This window comes from Hylobates moloch, unplaced genomic scaffold (genome assembly GCF_009828535.3).
Source record: "Hylobates moloch isolate HMO894 unplaced genomic scaffold, HMol_V3 SCAFFOLD_22, whole genome shotgun sequence".
Lineage (NCBI taxonomy): Eukaryota > Metazoa > Chordata > Mammalia > Primates > Hylobatidae > Hylobates > Hylobates moloch.
The window spans coordinates 2,487,044-2,506,382 of record NW_026652297.1 but is presented as its reverse complement, the minus strand read 5'-3'; the positions used below and the strand labels follow the sequence as shown (position 1 = coordinate 2,506,382).

Sequence of the window (19,339 nt, the reverse complement as noted above, 5' to 3'; positions counted from 1 at the left end):
CCGCCGAGGTCCCGAAGGGAGGGGAGCCCTCGGCGGGAGGCCTGTCCCTTTAAGGAGGCGGCGCTGGCTGGGTGTGCCCCGTCTCCATGGTTACCCCGGTGCAGGCGGCGGGCGCGGGAGGGAGGGAGGGAGGCTGCAGCTTCTCCCCGACAGACGGAGGGAGCTGCCGAGAGCCGGCGCCGAGCGGAGCCGAGCGGAAGCCCACCCGCAGCCGACACGCGAGCCGCTGCGGCGGCGGGAGGTGCTGAGAGCGCGGCGGCCGCGGGGCCTGGAGCCCGGGATTCGTGGGCGGCGAGGGCGCGAGGGGCCGCGCGCCATGCTCCGGGCCCCGACGGCGCGGACGCCCCCTCGCGCGCCCGCGTCCGGCGCGACCCCGGATCCCGGTCTGGGCATTGCCCCCCGACGGCTGCACTAGGGAGCGCGGGGCCCGGCGGGGGGCGGCCGAGCTGGGCGCCCTCCCCCGGCGCGGAGTCCCCGCACCCCGGAGGGATGGGGCGGGCAGCCGCGGGCGCCTAAGATGCCGGCCATGCGGGGCCTCCTGGCGCCGCAGAACACCTTCCTGGACACCATCGCTACGCGCTTCGACGGCACGCGTGAGTCCGACCCTCGCCCACTTGCACCTGGGCCGCCGGACCCTCGCCAGGGCTCCCGCCTTCCCCGAACCCCCAGCAGCCCAGCTTGGCGCCCGCCTGTTCTCACCCTCTCCTCCCTACCCGCCCCTCTTGAGGCTGGGGCCATCGTCTCCTGCTAGGCGCTGCTTCCCCGAAGGTTTGGGGTCAACACTGCTTCAGGCGAGGCAACAAGGCCAGAAGTCCCTGGGTGTGGGTCCTGGGATGCTCTGTTAGCCGGGTCTCGAACCCGAACCTAGTCAGTCTGACCCATTCCACCCCTGCGTCTGGCGCTGTCGCAGCAACTACCCTCGGACTGGTGGCGTAAGGCGAGGCGGGTGAACAGTGCTCAGGGACAGCTGAGAGGGCTCAAAAACAGATTTAGAAAAGAGATTTGCAAACGGAGATAGAGTAGGCGGGACTCGGGAGAGCACGGTGTGTCCAAGCCCCGTGTCTCATAGCCTGAACCCCCTAGACTTGGGGAGGCCATCTAGCCCCAAGAAGATTGTTTGGGGACTCCCATCAGGACTGGGGAAGTTTGGAGAAGGCGCCCCGAGCTCTGGATCCCCGGTTCTGGGGGCTCTGAGCACAGGGGAAGTGATGAAAGCCCCTCCCTCCTCCTCTCCCTCACATCCCCCGTGGGGCTTCCCAGCTCTCTGCCTAGGTCCTCCTTGGTCTCCGGTTCCTGATAGGGGGTGGGAGCCCAGCACTGCGCTCTCCCCGCTCTGGGCTCCTCCATCTGCTTTGCCAGTGTGCCTGGCTCCTGCAGCCTGCTGATTCAGTGCCCCCCACTCCCCAATACATTCCTGGCTCCTGGCTCCCGTGCTCAGTCACCATTCTTACACCCCCATTCTTGATCACATTCACTAATTCCTGAGCCAGGTCAGGCAGCTAGGGCTAAAACACAGACAGCAGGATGTATGGTGGTCTGGGGTTGCCTCCCAGTCTACGTGTGTCCCAGTGGGAGAAGCCAGACAGCCAACCTGGGTACCTGGCTAGTGGGTGAGCCTGGCAGAAGTAGAGGTGGGGCTGAGGCTGGCCCAGAGCTGGCAGTGCAGTCCTCATTAGGGATTCCCCAACCCCAGCCCTTACCCCACATTGCTCAGGACACCCTCCAGAGGGCACAGTGCCCGCACAGCGCTTCATTCACCGACCTCAGTTCACACGTGCTGATCCTTGAATGTACTCACACCTGCTGCAGAGCACTGACAAACAGGTGACACACACTGATTGCCGTTCATAAACAGCCCTGCTCTAACACACACAGGATTCTTGGGGTTTGGAAAACCCACTCTTTGGTTGCGGGCATTTGGGAAAGGAGGGGTGGTAGGCCTCCTGCCCCTTCACCCCACGCCTCCTCTGAGAGGTGCTCTCTTGCAGACAGTAACTTCGTGCTGGGCAACGCCCAGGTGGCGGGGCTCTTCCCCGTGGTCTACTGCTCTGATGGCTTCTGTGACCTCACGGGCTTCTCCCGGGCTGAGGTCATGCAGCGGGGCTGTGCCTGCTCCTTCCTTTATGGGCCAGACACCAGTGAGCTCGTCCGCCAACAGATCCGCAAGGCCCTGGACGAGCACAAGGAGTTCAAGGCTGAGCTGATCCTGTACCGGAAGAGTGGTGAGGGGCCACCTGGCCAGCCTGCCTCACCTTTGCAGTCTCACCCAGCCTGGCACCAGCCCCATCCACTGTCCCTCCTCCTTTCTGTTGCCATCTTCTCCATCTCCCCACCTCATCCCATCTTCCCATCCCCCCATCCAACCCCTCTTGCTCCATCCCACCTCTTGCCCCTGGCTCCCCATCTCTACCTGCCTCACCCTAGCCTCAGCCTGCATTCAGTTCCAACCCTGGCCTTCCCGCATCCAACAGAAACACATCCGCATTTCGGCAGGGCGGATCTACCACACGACAGGTCTGACTGTCATGTTTGCTCTCCCTTGCCTCCTTCCCCCAATTCCATCAAGCCCTGCCCTCAGGGAAACTGGACTGCCAGCCCTTCCCCCAGGAAACCGCTAGATCCTGCCTCTGTCTTACCCGGGATGTCAGTGGGGCCAGGGCCTCTGTCACCTCAGGCAGTGCCGAGAATGGGAGGTGGGCTGAGTTTGTTTTTGTGCCCAGGGCTCCCGTTCTGGTGTCTCCTGGATGTGATACCCATAAAGAATGAGAAAGGGGAGGTGGCTCTCTTCCTAGTCTCTCACAAGGACATCAGCGAAACCAAGAACCGAGGGGGCCCCGACAGATGGAAGGAGACAGGTAGGTGCATGTAGGTGCTGTGGTTGGGGTGTTGGGTGCTGCAGGCCTGGGCGGGGCCTTGGCACCCAGTCTGAGTATGGGGGTCCCCCATGCCCCCTGCATTCATTTCACTCCCACTCGGGCTGCCTGAGAGGCCTGTGCTGCTCTCATCTCCACATTCCTCGGTATGGGAATATTTTTTCCAAATAGACAGATTGAGACAAAGTTGGAGTTTTTAAGTCAACTTTATTAAGAAACTGAAAGCAAACAAACCCCACTGTACCTGTGAAGCAGCTACTTTCTGACCAGTTAATAAGGTTGAGCACAGACCCACCAGGTTCCTCTTTCCTACAGCAAACCTGACTGGGGGTGGAGCTCTGGGCAAAGCCTGCTTTTAAAGTGCTTCGAGTCTTTCCCCTCTTGTGTCCTCCAAGGCTGGGGCAGGCCTTTGGGCAGGTTACAAAGCTGTCAAGGCCTCTTTGCCATTCGGGGATGCTGGGGGTACTCTCCATTCCCACTCGCGTACTCCCAGTGCTGGGTCTGCCTCTCCATGATGTCAGCCTTCATTGTCACCCTCTGGTCCCTGCACTAGCTCCTGGGCTCCTGCTGTAAGTTCCCACACCTCTGCTGACGGCCTCCTGCTAGTTCTCCACCCTGGCCCTGTGAGGTACCTCCTCGCTTCCTGTCCCAGGCCTTTCCCCGTAGAGATCCTCTGGTCCAAACCTCCTCTTCCCGGAAGCAGACCCCAGAGGTGGTGTCCTAGGACTGCCCATTGCTGGGCTGGGCAAGTGAACCCAGGAAGTGAGGAATACCTGAGCCCCCAACTCTAAACAGTCTAAGTGGTCAATGAACCAGACTAGCCCATGGGCCAGCAACTGTGTCCTACACCTGACCCGGAGCTAGGGTGTGTGGGCACACACCCATCATCTTCATGGGCCCCTCTTCTTTTGCAGGTGGTGGCCGGCGCCGATATGGCCGGGCACGATCCAAAGGCTTCAATGCCAACCGGCGGCGGAGCCGGGCCGTGCTCTACCACCTGTCCGGGCACCTGCAGAAGCAGCCCAAGGGCAAGCACAAGCTCAATAAGGTAGACTCAGCCCTGGGATGTGTGGGAGAGGGGAGGGGCAGACACAGGAGATGGGGAAGGGGAACCTGATCTACCACAGAAAGAATGTCCAAGGGGCCAACCCAGGCCTTGCCAGCACTTTGGGTGTCGGGACTGAAGGAGGGAAGATCACATGCCTGATCCATCAGAAGAAAGTCCTGGCCTGGGAGGCAGATGGGCCTTGGTTCAATCCTGGCTCCTCCCCTAAGCAGCTGTGCGGCCGCAGCTAAGTCACTTAACTTTCCTGATCTTCAGTTTTCTGATCTGTAAAATGGAGACGCTAAAGCCATCTCGAAGCAGATGTTGCTTCGATAATGCAGGGATAGAAAGGAGGTGGATGCGGGTCCCAGACTCTATCCAAACTCAGCCTGTGCCAATATTCTTTCCTCTCTGCCTGGACCTGCCCTGCCTCACTCAGGGGGTGTTTGGGGAGAAACCAAACTTGCCTGAGTACAAAGTAGCTGCCATCCGGAAGTCGCCCTTCATCCTGTTGCACTGTGGGGCACTGAGAGCCACCTGGGATGGCTTCATCCTGCTCGCCACGCTCTATGTGGCTGTCACCGTGCCCTACAGCGTGTGTGTGAGCACAGCACGGGAGCCCAGTGCTGCCCGCGGCCCGCCCAGCGTCTGTGACCTGGCCGTGGAGGTCCTCTTCATCCTCGGTGCGTGCACTCTGCCCCTTCCACCCCACCCTTTGCTGGCGCCCTGGGCCTTTGCTGGGGATAGTCCACGTGGCTTCCAGGGCCCTACAGTGCCCCCCTCGCTCTCTCTCATTTGTAACCTGTGAGCTTTGAAATCAGACCTAGGTTCCAAACATCTGCCACTTAGAAGTTCTATGACCCTGAGCTGGTCAAAGCCTCTCTGAGCCTCCATAAAATAGATTCCCCCTTTGTGAAATAGGCAAAATGATGTCTACCTGTTACAGTTACTGTGAGAACTGAGTCAGATGATGTATGGAAAGGGCCGGGGACAGTGCCAACTGCTGAGAAGGTGAGCAGGTGTCCAGGCAGGAGTGGCTGCCCCCCAGCCCCAGTGCTGACTCCCACCTGGGTTCCCCACAGACATTGTGCTGAATTTCCGTACCACATTCGTGTCCAAGTCGGGCCAGGTGGTGTTTGCCCCAAAGTCCATTTGCCTCCACTACGTCACCACCTGGTTCCTGCTGGATGTCATCGCGGCGCTGCCCTTTGACCTGCTACATGCCTTCAAGGTCAACGTGGTCAGTGTGGCTGGGCTGGCTGGGTGGGTGGGCTTGGCCGGGGGACAGGCAGGGCCAGCCCGCTGACCTCCCTCCTTCCCTCCCTCCCCGCATCTCAGTACTTCGGGGCCCACCTGCTGAAGACGGTGCGCCTGCTGCGCCTGCTGCGCCTGCTTCCGCGGCTGGACCGGTACTCGCAGTACAGTGCCGTGGTGCTGACACTGCTCATGGCTGTGTTCGCCCTGCTCGCGCACTGGGTCGCCTGCGTCTGGTTTTACATTGGCCAGCTGGAGATCGAGAGCAGCGAATCCGAGCTGCCTGAGATTGGTACTGGACGCTCCCTCTGCATGTGGTGGGGAGGGAGTAGTCAGAGGAGTGTGAGTGCCAGTGTGAGCGCCAGTGTGGTGTCAGGGACCTGTGCAAGTCTGCACGTGTGCAAATCAGGTGTGAGTGTGACAGCCAACACCACGTGACAGGCCTGTTCTCCAGCAGCTGGGCCTTGTGGAGAAAGCCCAAGGAGTCCCATTCGCCCATCCAGGTCTCCCGTGGCCACATGTTGGTCACATTCCTTAAACCCTTGCCCCGCTGGGAAGGCCAAGCAGGGAGCCACTGCCCTCCAGGGTTTCTCTGACACCCGGCACTCCCCACCCCTCCCCCCCGCATCCTCTCTGAAGCTTGTCCCCACGACCTTGGCTTCCAAGGCCCCTGCCTTTCTCTTGTCACCTCCAGTCCACATTTCTCCCCGCTGCATCTCTGCTCTCCCCTGGCCTAAAAAGCAGCCTTTCTGCGTCCCCAGCATCTTCACTCTCCTTCATGTCACCTCTTCTCCTTCCACAGCTCCTCCCTCTGCTCACCACCCACTCACATCTTAACTCCTGCTGGGAGGGCTTCCACCCCCAGCTCTGCACCCAAAATGTCACCTAGAAGGTCACAGTGACCTTCTGGGACCAAACCCTCATCCTCCTTGAAGTCCCTGTATCACCTGACCCTGCCAGCCATAGTTCCTCTCAGCTGTGGGTGATGCAGCCCTCAGCTGGCCTCCTCCCAGCTCCTCCAAGTTCCAGGGTCCCCAGACCTTTCCTCAGAGCTCTCTCCCTTCACCTTGCTTTCCCTCGGCCATGCCACTGACACCACTGAGTGAGCGTCTCAACATCCACCCTTTCTCTGGCCAAATCATTCCATTCCAGCTGTTTTTAACTCTCGATGCGCCACCTCAGGTCCAAAATCAAACCTGACTTCTTCCTCCCCAGCCCTCCAGCCCTCTGTCAGCTTCCAGGTAACTGACATTTAGCCGGGTTTCCAGGTGCAGGTGGCTTTTTTTTTTTTTTTTTTTTTTGAGACGGAGTCTCACTGTCTCCCAAGCTGGAGTACAGTGGCGTGGTCTCGGCTCACCGCAAGCTCCGCCCCCCAGGTTCACGCCATTCTCCTGCTTCAGCCTCCCAAGTAGCTGGGACTACAGGCACCCCCCAGCACGCCGGCTAATTTTTTGTATTTTTAGTAGAGACGGGGTTTCACCGTGTTAGCCAGGATGGTCTCCATCTCCTGACCTTGTGATCCACCCGCCTCGGCCTCCCAAAGTGTTGGGATTAGAGGCATGAGCCGCCGTGCCTGGCAGGTGGCCTCTTGTGACTGTCTGCTCCTTGGCGGAGTCACCAGGTGTCCAGGTCAGCCTTAGAAACCCGATCTCATCAGTTCCCTGTGAATCCTCTCTCCCTCTGCAAGCTCACGGGAGGCCCATGTGTGTTACAGAGGACCCATTTGAAATTCCCCCCAAGTGTTCTCGCTGCTGAGCAGGTAGAAACCAGGACACTCAGGGCAGTGACAGCTCCTTGGTGCCTGCTATTCCCAGAGGAAGCCTGTGGTGGCAGCTGCTCTGGGGTCAGACGGCCACATGGCAAACACAGTCAGAGGGCCACGAGATGGACAATGGTGAAACAAAGTCTGTCTCCACCACCCCCAGAAGTGGGCTGAGACACCAAATCCCCAGGTCCACTCCCGCCCCCTGAAATGGGACACAGACACCCTTGGTCTTGTGTCCACGAAGCTCCTCTCTTCCAACCACCTCACAGGGGTTGCTGATCTGACATTAAGAACACCTCTGGCTCCCAAGAGTCTCTGAGCTCCACAGGGTGGGCAAGGGTGGGTCGATTCTTGCAGATACACATTATATTCTTGCAGATACACATTATATTCTTGCAGATACACATTATATTGACCCCTGAGTTCCAGGGTGGTTTCGTTCCATTGGAGCCAGTACTAGTCTACATTTAGAGACTTTCCAAGTTCTTCACACCATCATCTCCTCTTTCTCCAGGGAATCTGCCCCCTAACCGGGTTGGCACCAAACCCAGACCTCTCCAAGTCCAGCCCTGGCAGGAGAGTTCCTTGTAGGGGAGGTGAGGCTGAGGTGGGTGGGTGGGCGGCTGGCCCAGTTCAGTCCGGTGGGTGGCACCTTCTCCATGCTTCCTTGTCTAGGCTTTCTTTTCCACTGCCCATGATGTGGACAGAGTTCCTTCCCCAGGTTCCCACTAGCCCAGTGGAGGTGGGCTGGATTTTCACAAGACTGTGCTGAGTACTGAGGGAGAGAACTCAGGGCACTCCTTGGTGTACGAGCCCCCAGCCTCCGGGACAACTCCTGCTGGCCTGACCCCGCCCACCTGGAGGCAAAATCCTGGCCCCAGCTTCAGGGGCTGCTGATGCCCCATGGCCAAGACTGAGAGATCAGAGGCCTCCCTGCCACCCTCCCCTGTGTCCTGCTGCTTCTCCCCACCTTCCCTATCCTAGGCATCTGGCTTTGGGTGGCTTCACCCTCAGAGGCCAACTAAACAGTGACTGTGAAGAGTTTTACGTACTCCAATTTTTTTTTTTTTTTTTTTTTTGGAGACAGCCTCACTCTGTCACCCGGACTGGAGTGCAACGGCGCAATCTTGGCTCACTGCAACCTCCGCCTCCTGTGTTCAAGCAATTCTTCTGCCTCAGTCTCCAGAGTAGCTGGGATTACAGGCATGTGCCACCACGCCCGGCTAATTTGTATATTTTTAGTAGAGATGGGGGTTTCACCATGTTGGTCAGGCTGGTCTCGAACTCCTGACCTTGTGATCTGCCCACCTCGGCCTCCCAAAGTGCTGGGATTACATGCATGAGCCACCGCGCCCAACCATGTACTCCACTGCATTCTTATAGCACATCTCAGATAACGGGAAGGTGAGCCCCCACCTTGGTGCAGGTGTCAGTACATCCTCCTAAATTCCTTAGCCTGGAATGCAGTGCCCTCACTGTTAACCCCACATTCTAGCCAAACTGAGCTATTTGCCTGTACTTGTCTTAAAATACCAGTCTCCAGGTTTGGCTTGTGCCTGCCCCTCCACCAGGAATGACCCCCTCAGTTTCTTTGTATCAAAACTCTAACTACCCTTTGAAACCAAGAACAAATGTCCCTTCTTCCAGAAGCCTTCTAGCCCTAGCCCATGGCACTTAGTTCGAGCCCCCCTCCCTTCCTGTCGTGTGGCCCCTCTGAGATGTAGTTCTGGCCCTATGTCACCTGCCCTTCGGAACTGGAGCCCTCAGGGAGCTCCTGTGGGGCCCCCAGCTCCTGGCACGTAGTGTGTGAGGTTGCTGAATCAATGAGTGGGTGGATGACAAGTGTGTGGGGCCACAGGACCCATATGCCTAAAGTGTTGGGGAGATACTGGAGTAGGGGGTCTGTGCTGAGGTGGGAGGAGCAGGACACAAGTGGAGAGGTGGGGTCCAACTGCATCCTGTGACCTCAAGCCACAGCCACACATACCCTCTGCCTCACCATTCTAGATCAGCCAATCTGTCCTCTCTCCCTTGCACCCCATGGCCCCCAGCTCTGCCAGGACCCTGTGGACCTTGGGATCCCCCACCCAACACCCTAGAGCTCCTGCAACCCTCCAGCCAGGCTTAAGAGTGACTCCCAGCACACAGGCTTGGGAGAGACCTCAGTGCACAACCCTACTCCATGCCAAGGTCAGGGGGAGAACTTCGGGCTGAGGGGCAATCCAGCCACTGCTCCGTGGCCCAGTCTAGCCTGTGACTACGTGTGTGCGTGCATGTGCGCGCACCTGTGTGAATGTATTCACCTGTGTGCTCTTCTCCACAAAAGTGTGTCTCCACCCCCTGCGTGAGTGACAGCGTGTAGGCACCAGTGTACCTTTGTCCCTCTCCCAAGTGTGCACAGGCCTTTTCAGTGTGGGTGGCTGTGGCGAGGCGCCTGTAAGGGGCATACATGTGTCCTTGTCTTCTTGACTATATGGGGCGCACACATAGCCTTAACAGTGTGTGTGCATGTCCATGCAGGCGTGCTTGGGACCTGTGTGTGAGGCTGAGTGGTTTGTGTGGCTGTGGGGAGGGATGAGACTGAATGGGGAGGGGAGGGAGGGCCTTCTGGAGCTGATGGGCTCAGAGAAATGCAGGAAGAGGAGTCCCGTTGGACAGGTGGAGGTGAGGGCGGAGGTGGCCTCACCATCCATCTTTTGGGGTTGAGGCTGTGGTTGAATGCAGTGAGCACCCCGGTCCTTTTGCTCACGCCAGCCAGGCCCTCCAACTGGGCCCGTTACCTGGGATGGGTGCCAGCCACGGCGGAAGGGGTGTGATTTCCCCTGTGTCATCCTCAGTGCCAATAGGAGCTGGCTGGGGGAATGGCAGGCTCTTCTGAGGGTTGAGGGGGTGGAGAGGGGTGTGCTAGGCTGGCAGTGAAGGGGCAAAGCGGCGGGAAGCCATGGGGCTGGGTCTGTGTCTGCGTGTCCCCACACCCCCAGGGCCCGGCATCCTCGCCCAGTCTTCCTGCCTGCTCAGGCCCTCCTGTTCCCCCCTCAGGCTGGCTGCAGGAGCTGGCCCGCCGACTGGAGACTCCCTACTACCTGGTGGGCCGGAGGCCAGCTGGAGGGAACAGCTCCGGCCAGAGTGACAACTGCAGCAGCAGCGGCAGCGGCGGCGAGGCCAACGGGACAGGGCTGGAGCTGCTGGGCGGCCCGTCGCTGCGCAGCGCCTACATCACCTCCCTCTACTTCGCACTCAGCAGCCTCACCAGCGTGGGCTTCGGCAACGTGTCCGCCAACACGGACACCGAGAAGATCTTCTCCATCTGCACCATGCTCATCGGCGGTGAGCCCGGCCGCGCGCGTCTTCCCGGGGCCACTCCCAGGCTTCTGCCCGCAGGCGGCGCCGTCCCACTCCCCCGGGGACCTGAGGCCGGGGGCTCTTCCGCCTTAGGTGGCCGCGGAACCCGAGGCCGGGGGTGGGGGAGACTGCGCCCGCACAGCGGCCCTCGGGCCTCGCCTAGGAGCGTGCGGGGCCGGGACAGATGAGCCCAGCGTGGTGTCAGGCCGGGCCAGGTCCCCTAGGTGACCCCCTCTCGTCACCCCCCCCCCCCCCAGCCCTGATGCACGCGGTCGTGTTCGGGAACGTGACGGCCATCATCCAGCGCATGTACGCCCGCCGCTTTCTGTACCACAGCCGCACGCGCGACCTGCGCGACTACATCCGCATCCACCGCATCCCCAAGCCCCTCAAGCAGCGCATGCTGGAGTACTTCCAGGCCACCTGGGCGGTGAACAATGGCATCGACACCACCGAGGTGCGGCCTCCAGGGCTGGGCCTGCTAGCCTTTGCTCCCTCAGGGGGTTTGCAATGGCCTAGAATTATCAGGAGTCGGGGAGGATGAATGCAGAATTTTGGCCCCTGTGCCTCCCTTCTCTCTTAGGGGGAGAGCGGCATGGGACAGAGGGCAGCTAAGAAGGCTTGGAGGGCCCTCTGAACCCCAGTTAGGTCTAGGGGCTTGGTGCTCACTGAGGTGGGAAGCTGGGCTGCTCTGGGCGCTAAAATGATTGAGAGGGAGGTGGAGGAAGCCCCGTCGCTGCCACCCTGTGTGGAGCTTGGACTTGTGAGAGAGGCCTCAGGTCCCTCCCATGCCTCCCCTGTTCCTGAGGCCTGCCAGGGTGGAGAGGGGCTGGCTGGAGGCCACCTCCTCTTCTGCCACTCCCAACCCCTCCGCCCCCGCACCTGCTCGCCCGCAGCTGCTGCAGAGTCTCCCTGACGAGCTGCGCGCAGACATCGCCATGCACCTGCACAAGGAGGTCCTGCAGCTGCCACTGTTTGAGGCAGCCAGCCGCGGCTGCCTGCGGGCACTGTCTCTGGCCCTGCGGCCCGCCTTCTGCACGCCGGGCGAGTACCTCATCCACCAAGGCGATGCCCTGCAGGCCCTCTACTTTGTCTGCTCTGGCTCCATGGAGGTGCTCAAGGGTGGCACCGTGCTCGCCATCCTAGGTTTGTGAGAGTGGGAGAGAGGGCATGGGGGCATGTGTGTGTGAGACCATGGCCCCAATCTGTGGAAAACCTGGAGAGGGGACCTCCACAAGGCCACTGAGAGAGAAACAGCCAGGGTGGAGTCAGGAGTAGTTATGGAGTCCTGGTCAAAGCTCAGAGAAGCCCCGGTGACTGCTAGGTGGCAGCGTGAGCAGGTGGACACGATCTCGCAGGTGCCCCTGGGGCCGAGCGAGTGGAGGGCCAGCCTTTGAAAGGAGCCAGTCTGTGGGGGACAGAGGGGAGCTGCCCTTCCTTCAGGAGGAAAATCAGAAGCTGGGGATGGAAGTGCTGGGGAGAGTGTCAGGCAGGGCTAAAAAAGGGGGGAACAAAAGCTGTCCTCGTGGTCCCCCAGGAACGGTGAGATGTGACTTTCCTGGGGCAGATCACAGAGCAGGCCCAGAGCCCAGATGGGTGACAGAGCTCAGTCTCCAAACAGCCAGGGAGACTCGTTCTGATGAAATGGTATCTACAGTGTATATACTTCCCTTCTTGGCAAAAGAAGGAGGTGAAAAAGGAAATCAGTTCCCTAGACGCAGACGAAGAAATTGCAGGTGTGGAATGGACACAATAGTAGTGCTGATCACAGGGGGCTCACAGCATGACTAGCCGTGTCCCAGCTCCTTACACGCTTTGTCTCACTCTAACCTCACAAAACCGATTATTCCTATTTTGCATAGCACGAAACCAAGGTCGGAGAGGTTAATGAACAGCTAGGAATTGGCCAGCCAGGGCTGGAGCCCCATCCACCTGGCGCCAAGTCTCATGCTTCTTCCACGGGGCTCCCAGGTGCTCTGGGGGGAATTGGGACTGGCAGGGAGGAAGCCATCGTTAGGAGGGTTGGACCTGCACCCTAGGATTTGGGAGAGCACATTCCAACCCTCAGGGAAACATGGGGCTGTGTCTGTGAAAAGCCACTAAAGGACTGGGCGCGGTGGCTCAAGCCTGTAATTCCAGCACTTTGGCAGTCCGAGGCAGGCAGATCATTTGAGGTCAGGAGTTCAAGACCAGCCTGGCCAACATGGTGAAATCCTGTATCTACTAAAAATACAAAAATTAGCTGGGTATGGTGGCAGACACCTGTAATCCAAGCCACTTGGGAGGCTGAGGCAGAAGAATCGCTTATACCCAGGAGGTGGAGATTGCAGTGAGCCAAGATTGCACCACTGCACTCCAGCCTGGGCAATAAGCAAGACTCTGTCTCAAAAAAAAAAAAAAAAAAAAAAAAAAAACACAAAACAAAAAAAAAAAAAAAAAAAAAAAAAAACACTAAAGAGGAGCAGAGCTCTATGGCTGCCAGAGACTATCACCGTGACCCTAGAGGGCAAGGAACATGTGACCGGTGTGAGTAGTCAAGGACTTGTACATGTGGGGAGGTGGTGACCTGACCACTGCTGATGACATCGAATCCTCAGGCAGCCAAGTCACGTGTAGATTCACTGTGGGGACTGCTGAAGCCCTGGGGCTGAGGTTTCTCATTCGTCTGGCAATCCACAATCAAGAAGAGATGAGAAGCAGGCAAGGGCCAGGAAGGTGGGGCGGTGTCACCAGACGCAGCTACTGTGTGTCCATCCTTGCTCCCTTGAAGAGAATGACCTTCCAGTCGGAAACAAGAGGGAAAAAATGCCATCGGGGTCTTAGACCCCGAGAGTGAGGACAGGCTGTTCACACCCTTTGTTTTACATCTTTCATGAGTTCAGCTTTTGAGCCAGCATGAGAAAATGGAGTTATGCCAGTCAAGTGTAGCTGGCAATCCTTGGAGACATTCCGAAGGGCACAAGGACAGATTTTCACCACTGTAGACTGGAGAATCCAAAGCAGGATTGATGAGTGGATTACGAAACAGATGGTTTTCAGCCTGGAGCCGAGGGAGTTGTGTGGCTGGGAGCTGGCACAGGTCCTCTCAGAGCATGCCTTCGCTGGTGCCAGGCACCATGTCTCAGAATAGCCACGTTCAGTGTGCAGTATTCAGTGCCACAAGAATGGCCACAGCCTGTGCCCTGGGCCTTTGCTTCTACAATGTCCCTAGCACCAGGACTTATGCCACCGTTGATCCATCCTGTCACCTTCTATATGTTTTGGGCGAACTACTTCCCTGTTGACTTGGAGGCTCTAGATGCCCTGGTGAATGCCTGGTTCCCTGACCCCAGTCATGGCGGGTTCTCTGCTTTGCCTTCATACCCTCTCCTCACCTACCTTTTTCCTTCAACATCCAAGTGCATCCCGTCTGCTCCAGGCAGCTCTGGGTTCTGGCGCTTGCCTCTGTTGATGAACTGCTGGAAGCTAAGCACAGGCAAAGTCCATTGTGAGGAAGGAAGTAGTTTGATGAGCTGCACCTGGCAGGCAGTCTCTGGTCCTGAGCCTGCCCTCGGTCCTGTCCTGTTTCTCATTTTCTCTCACCTCTTGGATGAAGACAAGAAGCACATGCTTATCCTATTTCAGATGACGCAAATGAAAAGAGAGCACATTCCCTAGATGATCACATTGAGATCCAAACAGCCCTCAAAATGACCCAGAAGGATGGCCTGAAACCAAGAAAATCAAGTGTTAAACTATACTTCAGTTGGGGCAAAAGTCCAGGAACATGTAGAGGAGACGCGAGCTCAGTGTGTGCTGCTGGCAGTGTGAGGTAGTCCACAGCGGGGCCATCCTTTTTGAAACACTTTCTAACAGTCTGAACTGCCTGGCGGTGGTTGAGCTGCCTTGAGGGTAGTGAGTGCTCTGCCCAAACCCGGACTGCGTGCCTATTCCTGTTGGAAATGAATTTTTTTTTGAGACCAGGTCTCACTGTCACCCAGACTGGACTGCGGTGGTGTGATCTCAGCTCACTGCAGCCTCGACCTCCTGGGCTCAAGTGATCCTTCCACCTCAGTCTCCAGAATAGCTGAGATTGCAGGTGCACACCATCACACCGAGCTTAATTGTTGTTGTTGTTGTTGTTGAGACGGGGTTTTGCCATGTTGCCCAGGCTGGTCTCAAACTCCTGAGCTCAAGCGATCCTCCTGCCATGGCCTCCCAAAGTGCTGGGAGTCATTGCGCCTGGCAGGAACGATTTATAGGGAGTTCTATCTGGGAGGGAAAGGAAGAAAATGATTTCTTTTTGGTCGTCTTTGTGTGAGGCACTTTATCTACATTAACTCTAATTTAGCCTCAACATGTCCCTGGACAGACGCACCCTATTTCATTGATTCTAAGACACATCTCACCCACCCTCCCCAATCTAACATCTCTGAGATTACACAGCAGGCTCTAATTGATGCCATTTAATAATTACTGTCAGCCAGGTGGCAGTCTTAACCTGGCTGTGGGAAAATCTCCATTGACCCCTTCTGGTGAGATCCAGAATATTCCCTAGACTCAGTTAAATGCAGCATCTCTTGTAGAGCAGAGGCAGCTAGGGCTCAGGAAGGTGAGCCTGGCTGCCTGGCATTTTCCCTATGCCACACAGAGCTCTACTTTGCTGGTTCCAAACACTGATTCCTGGACAAGCTGCACCTGAATCACCTGTGGGACTTAAAAACAATCAGACCGTGGGGGCTCCCGTAGATACTGTGACGCTGTAGGTAAAGATGGGGCCTGGGTGTTTGTTCTGACTTTTGCAGGGGATTCTAATCAATAGAGCCAGCTGTGAACCACTAGAACTGATGTTCAGTCTCAGGGCTAAAATTCAGGTTTTCCAGCACAGTGGTTTTGATCCTGAATGTGTTTGGGGGCCTGGGTCACAGAGCTCTTTACCCCAAGCCCATGTGGGAGCCAGTGAGACAGGCCGCAGGCGTCAGGCCATGTCCCAGGCCTCTTTGCTCCTCTCTCTGCTGGCTTCAAGGCTTCAGCTGCAGAGGCCCAGCTCAGCCCTCAAGGGAATCTCAGCAACCTGCAGCCCCCTCTTCTCTCCTCATGGCTGAAGTTCTCAGGGCTTGCTGACCTCTGCTTCCTCTCCCCAGGGAAGGGCGACCTGATCGGCTGTGAGCTGCCCCGGCGGGAGCAGGTGGTAAAGGCCAACGCCGACGTGAAGGGGCTGACGTACTGTGTCCTGCAGTGTCTGCAGCTGGCTGGCCTGCACGACAGCCTTGCACTGTACCCCGAGTTTGCCCCGCGCTTCAGCCGTGGTCTCCGAGGGGAGCTCAGCTACAACCTGGGTGCTGGGGGAGGCTCTGCAGAGGTGAGTGTGCTGAGTACGTGCTTGGAGGGGATGGGGGTGCCAGGGAGCCTAGTGAGGTGGGCAGAGGCTGGGGATGGTGGAGAGCTGTGTGTGAAGTGTGGTCTGGTATGAAAGCTCCCACGGGCAGGGATCTACACCCTCTGCCCTTCCACACCCATGCGCCCAGCCCAGCATGCGCAGCCACCCTTGCCAGCTCTCCTTGGCCTGTCTGAGGCAGCCTCACCCTGTCCAGAGGAATCTTAGTGAAGGAAGATGAATGCACCAGTGCCGGCACAGGGATGGGTGGCTCCTGGGGGTCAGGGGCTGAGCAGGGCAGAGACAGGCACCAGCCCTTCAGGTTGCTTCTGAAGAAAGCCTGATGGCCCCGTGTTTTTTCATGGTGAAACAGGACTGTTCTGAGGGGCTTCTGAATTTTCCTGGATTGTCACTAATTCCAAACCAATTTTTAGTGCTGCATTCTCTTGGATAGTTTAATTAGGCGGAGGGACCTGGTAGAGGAGTGGTGTTGTCCATATTTGGCTAGAATTTTGAGAGGTAGTTAACACCTCCAGGGCTTTGGTGGCTTTAGATAGATTTTAGATTAAGATAGTATCATCTGGCTGGGCGCAGTGGCTTACGCCTGTAATCCCAGCACTGTGGGAGGCCGAGGCGGGTGGATCACGAGGTCAGGCGATCAAGACCATCCTCGCTAACACAGTGAAACCCCGTCTCTACTAATAATACAAAAAAAAAAAAAAAAGAGCCGGGTGTGGTGGCGGGTGCCTGTAGTCCCAGCTACAGGCTGAGGCAGGAGAATGGCGTGAACCTGGGAGGCGGAGCTTGCAGTGAGCCGAGATCGCACCACTGCACTCCAGCCTGGGCGACAGAGAGAGACTCTGTCTCAAAAAAAAAAAAAAAAAAAAAGATAGTATCATCTATAGGACCTTCAGTTAGAATAGATGTTGGCTATTCTAACAAAGATGGCTCATCCCTTCCACGGGAGATGAAGCCTTGGTAGGGGAGGTGAGTGGGACACAATAGTGACCATCCATGCCGATTCCCTGTCCCTCACTATCCCTAGGTGGACACCAGCTCCCTGAGTGGCGACAATACCCTTATGTCCACGCTGGAGGAGAAGGAGACAGATGGGGAGCAGGGCCCCACGGTCTCCCCAGCCCCGGCTGATGAGCCCTCCAGCCCCCTGCTGTCCCCTGGCTGCACCTCCTCATCCTCAGCTGCCAAGCTGCTATCCCCACGTCGAACAGCACCCCGGCCTCGTCTAGGTGGCAGAGGGAGGCCAGGCAGGGCAGGGGTTTTGAAGGCTGAGGCTGGCCCCTCTGCTCCCCCACGGGCCCTAGAGGGGCTACGGCTGCCCCCCATGCCATGGAATGTGCCCCCAGATCTGAGCCCCAGGTGAGCAGACCCTAGGCCCCCCTGGCAGAGATGGTGGTGATGAGGCTGAGGCCCTGGGCAGGCACACCTTGCCCTAGGTGCCCATCTAACCATCTTAACTCCCGCTAGTCTATGTGGGCCAAGCCTACCTCCTCCAGGAAGCCTTCTGTGCTCCTCCTTTCTCCTGCTGTCCCACTGCACTGTGTGTGGCACACGCTGCTCTGAACTCTTTCATCTCATGCTGCTCAAGCCTGGCCCCCCAGCTAAACCGCAAGCTCCTAGGGGAAGGGACCCCATGTTAGCTTTCTCCTGGGCTCCTGGTCAGTTCCACGCTCCTGCAGCCTGTGTGTGTGGACGCTGGGGCATCCCGTCCCGTATGACCCCACAGTGGCTGCCTGTCCGTTGATTTGTTGTCCTGGTGCCTGGGTTCGCAGGGTAGTAGACGGCATTGAAGACGGCTGTGGCTCGGACCAGCCCAAGTTCTCTTTCCGCGTGGGCCAGTCTGGCCCGGAATGTAGCAGCAGCCCCTCCCCTGTTCCAGGTACCAGGGCCCCGGGATGGTCTAGGTTGGTGGGGCAGCCTGTTTGCCTTGGGAACCTCAAGCACTGTTGACCTCTAAGCCTTCGATGTTAGAGAAACTGGCAGACTGCCTGGAGGCCGTCTCACCCCACTACCCCTTGGTGCTGTGCGGGCAGGGGAGTTTGGTGGTGAAGACCAGCACTTTAATTTCGACGCAGCCAGGAACTGGGTTTATATCCTTGCTCTGTCAGCTTTCTAGCAGTGTGAATTTGGCTTCTCTGGCCCTAGCTTCCTGTCTGTAAAAAAATGGGTTGATGTTTACGTTATATAATGTAACTGAAAGCCTTAGCACAATCTCTGGCTAACTGAGGGGATAGAGGGCTGGGGATCCAGGGGTGAAAATGGCTGCAGGCCAGGGAAGTGGACAAGGTAATGAGCTCCTAGGAATGTCCATTTGCCTGGAGGACAGAGCAAGGGACAGGCACAAAGAACAACTTTTCAAGGGGAAGGAGAGCACTAGGCAGTGTGGCTGAGGGCTGCTGGGCGGTGTTTTCCCTGCCCCTGGAAGTCTGGGCAAAATTCAGCACCTTGGGCAAGGCCAGAAGAGATGATCCTGGGAGTCAGGTCCTTCCAGGTCAATGTGGTCTAACTGGGGCAAGGCGTGGACCCCCACGCTGCCTGTTTCCTCTTACCAGCCCCAGCTGATAACCCCATCCTACTACCCACAGAGAGCGGCCTGCTCACTGTTCCCCGTGGGCCCGGCGAGGCAAGGAGCACAGACACACTGGACAAGCTTCGGCAGGCGGTGGGTGAGGGGGAGGTGGGGGTGAGGGGGCGCCAGGGGCAGGCACTCCATTCTGACCTCGCCTCCTCCCTCCCCCGAAGGTGACAGAGCTGTCAGAGCAGGTGCTGCAGATGCGGGAAGGACTGCAGTCACTTCGCCAGGCTGTGCAGCTTGTCCTGGCCTCCCACAGGGAGGGCCCGTGCCCTCGGGCATCCGGAGAGGGGCCGTGCCCAGCCAGCACCTCCGGGCTTCTGCAGCCTCTGTGTGTGGACACTGGGGCATCCTCCTACTGCCTGCAGCCCCCAGCTGGCTCTGTCTTGAGTGGGACTTGGCCCCACCCTCGTCCGGGGCCTCCTCCCCTCATGGCACCCTGGCCCTGGGGTCCCCCAGCGTCTCAGAGCTCCCCCTGGCCTCGAGCCACAGCGTTCTGGACCTCCACCTCAGACTCAGAGCCCCCTGCCTCAGGAGACCTCTGCTCTGAGCCCAGCACCCCTGCCTCCCCTCCTCCTTCTGAGGAAGGGGCTAGGACTGGGCCCCCAGAGCCTGTGAGCCAGGCTGAGGCTACCAGCACTGGAGAGCCCCCGCCAGGGTCAGGGGGCCTGGCCTTGCCCTGGGACCCCCACAGCCTGGAGATGGTGCTTATTGGCTGCCACGGCTCTGGCACAGTCCAGTGGACCCAGGAAGAAGGCACAGGGGTCTGAGTACCAGCCCTAGAACTCAAGTGTTGCCAGGTGTGCTGCCATCTGCTGTTCGGCCCAACCTCAGAGTGAAGGCAGGGTGGCAGCCTCCTCACGGACTCCATGTGGCCCGCTGGCTCAGGGCGGGGAGCCTGGAAGCAAAGGAGGACCTGGCTCCTGACTCTGAGAGGATAGGCTGGATCCCTGGGGCAGGCCCCTCCTCAGCCTGCTCCTCTGACCTCCCGGTCTCCCTCTGCAGGCTGGGGGCAGAGGCCTGAGGACAAGGAAGGGCTTGGCCATCCCCTGCATGTGCCCCTGCCTCTACCTGTCCCCAAATTTTTATATTAAAAAAATAATAATAAAAGAAA

The 19,339-nt window shown here is 58.3% G+C and overlaps 1 protein-coding gene across 5 annotated transcripts; it reads left to right on the top strand.

The window, feature by feature from the left end:
* The first annotated feature begins 116 nt into the window (after positions 1-116).
* On the top strand, positions 117-19,327 carry KCNH3 (potassium voltage-gated channel subfamily H member 3). Of its 5 annotated transcripts, none has more exons than XM_032143926.3 (15): positions 117-593; positions 1,989-2,222; positions 2,721-2,855; positions 3,788-3,921; positions 4,358-4,601; positions 5,001-5,158; positions 5,257-5,464; positions 9,977-10,264; positions 10,537-10,736; positions 11,176-11,425; positions 15,403-15,620; positions 16,681-17,012; positions 17,426-17,532; positions 18,239-18,315; positions 18,396-19,327. In XM_032143926.3, the coding sequence occupies exons 1-15, from the start codon at positions 518-520 to the stop codon at positions 18,993-18,995; spliced, it is 3,261 nt and encodes a 1,086-aa protein (XP_031999817.1). In that variant the 5' UTR covers positions 117-517; the 3' UTR covers positions 18,996-19,327. The 5 variants fall into 5 exon arrangements, with proteins under 5 accessions (XP_031999817.1, XP_031999822.1, XP_031999816.1 ...); XM_032143931.2 differs by having other exon boundaries at positions 267-593; positions 2,159-2,222; positions 18,206-18,315; XM_032143925.2 differs by having other exon boundaries at positions 410-593; positions 18,206-18,315.
* The last annotated feature ends 12 nt before the right edge of the window (positions 19,328-19,339 follow it).